The sequence below is a fragment of the Cajanus cajan genome, chromosome 1 (assembly GCF_000230855.2).
Source record: "Cajanus cajan strain Asha chromosome 1, NIPB_CcT2T_4, whole genome shotgun sequence".
Classification (NCBI taxonomy): Eukaryota; Viridiplantae; Streptophyta; class Magnoliopsida; order Fabales; family Fabaceae; genus Cajanus; species Cajanus cajan.
In genome coordinates, this window is record NC_138517.1 from 47,760,888 (window position 1) to 47,767,219 (window position 6,332).

General features: G+C 38.6%; 1 protein-coding gene across 1 annotated transcript; it reads right to left on the reverse strand.

Moving 5' to 3' along the window:
- Positions 1-1,207: 1,207 nt before the first annotated feature.
- On the reverse strand, positions 1,208-5,839 carry LOC145953970 (uncharacterized). Its single transcript, XM_083067704.1, has 2 exons — positions 5,508-5,839; positions 1,208-4,293 (listed from the first exon to the last, which is right to left on the reverse strand). Exon 2 carries the CDS (start codon positions 3,550-3,552, stop codon positions 2,155-2,157), a length of 1,398 nt encoding a protein of 465 aa, XP_082923830.1. The 5' UTR covers positions 3,553-4,293; positions 5,508-5,839; the 3' UTR covers positions 1,208-2,154.
- Between the last annotated feature and the right edge of the window lie 493 nt (positions 5,840-6,332).

Here is a 6,332-nt window from a genome sequence, read left to right on the forward strand (position 1 = left end):
TCGTGCATACCTCGGTGTTTCTGACAACCTCGGTAGCGTGAGTTTGCCCTCTCCAGGGTCTACAGTTTGCCCTCCCCAGGGTTGCATACCTCCGTGCTTCTGGTCACTTTGGTAGCGTGAGTTTGCCCTCTCCAGGGATTTGTGATGATTTTGTCTCCACAGTCCACGATGCTTCTTCGACGATTGTTTTTGATTTTGGTGCCGCTGAGGGCTGGATAGCGCAGGGATCCGTCTAGGGGATGTGCAGTTACTCATAGGTTCTTGTGTCCCAACTTTCCATTGCGTAGTTGGTGCCCACTGGGGAAATTCTGATTCCTTGGGGATGTAGACACAAAGATGCTCTTTCTGATGTGAGCGGTGCCTTATGGTTGGCTGACGTCCTTTCGACGGTGGTGGAGTATCCCGGTTATCCTTATTCGGGTGACTCTCTTTTAGAAACTCAATTGATGCATGAAGGTTGAGGATCCATGGCTGGATCGGAGAATTCACTCATTTTTCGGGGTTTTGGGAAAAATGGGGTTTTTGGGTGGAATTGATGCATCGGATGGGTGCATGTAGATTTTGAGTTTGTTATTGGGTTGTATGAAGCCTATGCATTGTGTTTTTGTGTTTGTATGTGGCTGGATTTGTTGGTTTGGATGAGAGTTTCTGAACTCTCTGACTAGGATTTAGGCCGGGCGCAGTTTGAGCGTGCCAGGCGTGGAAGAGCTTAGGGCTCTCAGGTTGGATGTTGGGCTAGACGTGATTTGGTTGCGTCAGGCGTGGAGACTCTTAGGAGTCTCTGTCTCAAGAACACCGAGCGTATGGTGAGGTGTGATTCATATGTATGCTTTGTGATGGTACGTATGAATGTTTGAATATGATATGACATGTGTATATGTTCATATGAGTATGTTTATTGATCATAATGGTAGGTAGACCATTTATGATGTATGATGCATTATTACATGTGATGTCTTATGACATGTGTATGATTGTTGATCATGATGGTGGGCAGACCATTATGATGTATGATGCATGATTGCATGTGATGCCTATGGCATGAGTCTAGCCTAGGACATGAGGAGAGGAAAAATATTTTCGAACTGGAAGAGCTCACATAGTCTCTTGAGAGTGGTGCTTGGATAGGCCACTGATATATGAGAGTGGTGCTCAGATAGGCCACTGGATTTGGGAGAGTGGTGCTCAAATAGGCCACTGGGTTGGGTGAGTCTCCTATAAGTCCTTAGCTAGTGTTGGAGCGGGGAATGAGGTCGAGGGTTATTCCCTTAACCAAGTACTCGGGAAGGTGCGTGGATCCTTGCGGATAGTCGGTAGGAGAACTCCACAATTGACTTGGTTATGCATGCCAAGGTCGTGGTAAGCCCGTGCCCAGCTGATGGCATCCTTACTTACATGAACTTGAGATGATGAGCAAGGAGGAGGACGCCTTCTCCAAGGATCAAGTTCTTCAAAGGTGGACCAAGGTTTTAGGGTGGATGATGATGGAATGGACGAAAATGAAGGTTGGGTAGAAGGTGTTTGAGGAAATGCTTGAGAATGATACTCTAGGGTTGGCTCACTTCATGATGATGAAGGCCACTTCTAGGGTTGTTTCTCTCAAGGTGGAGATGGTAGGGTTTGGCCGAAAATAGCCAAGGGTGACTAAGGAAAGATATAAAGGCACTAAAGACTCTCTTTATATTCAATATCCAAAGTATTTACAAGGTGTGGGGTGTTGGGTATTTATAGGAGGGGAGACATCTAGGGTTGCATTTGGAGTAGGCAAATGCATTCCAAATGAAATGCAAATGAACCCTAGATGCAACTTGGTGGCCAAGAATGGAATCTTTGGGTTTAGATTGGCTATATCTAGGTGCATGATAAGACCATGCAACCTTTGCCCTCCACTTGGGCCTAAGCCTTTCTAACACCAAAAATAGATCCAATGAACACCAAAAAAATGTGTCACCCTTCTAGTTAACACCCTAGCCCAAAATTAAAAACCCTAATCATCTAGAGCACCCCATAATACAAGGGTAAAAAGGGAAATACAAGGGAAAATAAATTCTAAGTCCTAAACACCCCAAAATACAAGGGTAAAATTGGAAATACAAGTAAAATAAATTCTATGATTAAAAAGAACTTAGGAGCTAAGGTCCAAAAGTGGCCTCACTAACCCATTCTTCTTGCCTCCTTTAATATATCACCTCTTGGTCTTCTCGGCCTTAGTGTTATTCCATCATTCCCTCCCTCTTGAAAAGGATTTGACCTCAAATCAAGAGGTTCCTCATGGTGGGCATCATGACCAACAAAAACATAAAAATAAGCATTAGAGGTAATAGTATATGATAGAAATGGAAAGTGTATCCTAAGAGGAGTTCTACTAAAAATGCTAAAAAGATTGTCTAAATTAAAAGGACTAGACTTTCTAATGTTAAGGATAGGATCCTCCCCACGGTGAAGTCTAGGTGTATAACTAAAACCTAAAAAGGTAAAAAGACTAAAACTATAGCACACTAATGTATTAGTCCTAAAAACTAAAATATCTTGTTGGAAGTGCCCAATGTAATGACCTAGGTATGTATTGGAAAATAAAGAAAACTTAACTAAAAAATTACCTAAACAACTTTGTATTGCATAATTTGTTAGATACATATGAGAAAAAGGTGTTAAGAGGAGTCTAGGAAACTCATATAATCTACGTTTGTCTTGTAAGAAAGTATTCAAGTTAAGTTCAAATAAGTTTGAACTTCCTTCAAGATCAAAAATAGAAGATACAACACCATGAGATGTATCCAACAAACCATACAAACCAAAAGTTGGGTGCTTTATGAAGAAAACTGAAGTAGAAAGAGTCTTAAAGAAAGAAGGCTTATCTTCCTTGGGCACCACCAAGGAAGTAGCACAAGAAGTGGGACTAAGTGAAGTCCACTTCTTCTTCACTAAAACTTGAAGTTGAGATTCTTTTTCTTTAAAAAGGATTTGTTTTTGAATCTCCACTTCATGACTAGTGGCAACGTGAGAGAAAGAGTTAAGGTCTTGATGAATGAAGAAAGTCTTTTTAAAATCATTTTCAATGGGAAAGTGACTCTCTTCAAGCATAAGCCCTCTGGAAGAAACATTATCCTCCTTACTCTTCTCTAAGAGTGTTGGTTGTTGTTTTTCATTTTCTAGCCACTCTTTAACCTTCTCTATACTTTTCTTTATTTTTTCTTTCTTTTCTATTTTCTTTTCTTTTTCTTTCCTTCTAAGTTCCTCCTCTCTTGTTGTATTTTCTTGCTCATGCATACTCCTAGGAACTCTAACTTCTTTGCCTTTTTGAGATCTAGTTGGAACAATCCTAGGTTGGGATCCACTAGTTTCTCTCCTCTCAACTAATTTTGCAAGTAGTTGTTTTATTTCCTCATTATTTTTTTCAAACTCTTTTTCTTTTCTTCTCAATTCTTCCTCTCTTTTTATATTTTCCGCTTCTTTTTTTCTTAGGTACTCTTTGAGTTGCCTAATTTCTTCCCTAACACTAGACCTAGTACTACAAGAGTTATGACCATGGACACTAGAATGATCACTCATCTTTGATCCAAAAAGGTTTTCACAAAGTGTTTTCAAAAAGGTTTGAAAAAGTTTTCACAAAGAGTGAGTGATAAAAGGGTTTTCACAAAAAAAAAAAAAAATTTCATGGTGCAAGATAGGTATGAAAGGCCTAAGTGTACAAAGTGAACTATCAAAGGAGGTGGACTACTAAGAATCACTTAAAAACCAAGCCTTTTCAAGTAAAAATCACTAAGCCTTTTCACACTTTTCTCACAAAAACAATTTTCACAATACTAAGGTGTGTGATGTGCACGCCCCCCTAGTAGGCAAATGAAGCCTTCTAAACGAAACAAATAAACAATGTAAAGTCCTAGGCAAATATACTACCAAAGCTTTAAAGCATGCAAAGGAAAGCACTTAAAGCATATGCTAGTCGGTTTCCTAGGTGAAGGTTTTCAAATCACCTTCAAACTACACGAAACTACCACCAAATTGAAAAGGTTTAAAAATGGCCAATTACAAACCAAAAATGAATGAAACCAAGGCCAAAAACACAAGAGGCCGAAATTTAACAAGAAAGAAATAAGTAGAAGAAAAAAAAGGAAGTCTCAAAGTCTTCAATTCTCCACCCCTTCACAATGAACACCCAATGTTAGTCTTGAAATGGTGTTTGCACTCTTTGAATTGGTGTGATCCTCCAAAGTTCCTTGAACTCCAATCGGACAACCCCTCCACTCAATCCACCAAGAAAGTGTGTAGTGTTTTAGAAGTTTTCCCCACCTAGATCAAGAAGAAAACACAACCCAAGAGTACAAGAGGCCAAGAAAGAAAAACTAAAAAGGCACAATTAAGAAAAGGCTAAACTCACATGGAATTTATGAGACAAACTTAAGAGTAGAAGAAAGACTCAAAAACTGAAATTAAGGCACATTAATAAAAGGAAAGCACACAAAAGAGTAATTCCAAGAATGGCACTTGAATAGAATTTAGCAAGTAGGCTTAAAAGAAAAATTATGCACTTAACATGTTTGATTTATTGTCTCATTCGGCCATTAAGTATTGTCCAATGGTCCAAGAATTAACTCCAAGTGCTATGGTATGAAAGTTGGTCCAAAACTCCACAAGTCTAGCAAAGGTTCCCTTTTTCTTGTTTTTGGTTTCTTTGTTCTTTTTGGGCTTGTCCAAGTCTTGGCTTTTTTTTTTGTTCAAAGTCCAGCCACTTTTCTCTTTTTTCTTTTGAATTTTATACTATTCCTTTGCTTGGGTTTTATACTTGTTTTTGGTGGTTTTGTTAGCAACTTTTTGGAGTATTCTTTTAGCAACTTACACTAGCTCAATGAGACAAAATTTGAGTGTTTTTCTTAAGTTTTTAATAGCCCACGTCCAGCAGCAAAGATAGGCATATTGAAATCAATTTCACACTCAAATTATCAAACATCATGTAGGCATACAAGTTCACCAAGGAATACACAAAAAATTGGCCGAAAATTTGAAGTAAGTATGTGTAAAGGAATTAATCACACATGATATTTTAAGTGATGTAGAACATGCTAGAACTAATTAGCATGCATGATTGACTCTCTAAAGCACATCAAGGACTCACAACCATTTTATCAAACAAGTGGCATGCATGTCATTTTTTGTTCATTTCAAAGGCTAAGCATAAAAAACTTGGAATTTCTTTCAAGGTAGTTCAAAGAGACAAGCTTATGACAAAACCGGATGGATTAAAAAAATAAAAACATTAATGTATAACATGCAGCCCAAAATTTCCAGCAACTCAAAAATTTAAAGAAAAAAAGCAAGAACCTAAATAATAAAGCCTAAAATGCCAAGATGATTCACAAAGAACATATGGTATGAATCAACACATGAGAAGAGATTTATGGATCATCAAAATATGGCAATTAAGATGATTCATTTAGGCACACTTAGGAGACATGTAAGGAAGACATGACATGACCGAATATTTTTAGAGATAAAGAGATTGTTACCCTTGAAGAACCAAGGCTCTAGATACCACTTGATGGCATCCTTACTTGCATGAACTTGAGATGATGAGCAAGGAGGAGGACGCCTTCTCCAAGGATCAAGTTCTTCAAAGGTGGACCAAGGTTTTAGGGTGGATGATGATGGAATGGACGAAAATGAAGGTTGGGTAGAAGGTGTTTGAGGAAATGCTTGAGAATGATACTCTAGGGTTGGCTCACTTCATGATGATGAAGGCCACTTCTAGGGTTGTTTCTCTCAAGGTGGAGATGGTAGGGTTTGGCCGAAAATAGCCAAGGGTGACTAAGGAAAGATATAAAGGCACTAAAGGCTCTCTTTATATTCAATATCCAAATTATTTACAAGGTGTGGGGTGTTGGGTATTTATAGGAGGGGAGACATCTAGGGTTGCATTTGGAGTAGGCAAATGCATTCCAAATGAAATGCAAATGAACCCTAGATGCAACTTGGTGGCCAAGGATGGAATCTTTGGGTTTAGATTGGCTATATCTAGGTGCATGATAAGACCATGCAACCTTTGCCCTCCACTTAGGCCTAAGCCTTTCTAACACCAAAAATAGATCCAATGAACACCAAAAAAATGTGTCACCCTTCCAGTTAACACCCTAGCCCAAAATTAAAAACCCTAATCATCTAGAGCACCCCATAATACAAGGGTAAAAAGGGAAATACAAGGGAAAATAAATTCTAAGTCCTAAACACCCCAAAATACAAGGGTAAAATTGGAAATACAAGTAAAATAAATTCTATGATTAAAAAGAACTTAGGAGCTAAGGTCCAAAAGTGGCCTCACTAACCCATTCCTCTTG

Coding starts and splice junctions, on each gene's coding strand:
- LOC145953970 (XM_083067704.1), bottom strand. CDS start 3,552: ATGAGTGATCATTCTAGTGTCCATGGTCATAACTCTTGTAGTACTAGG.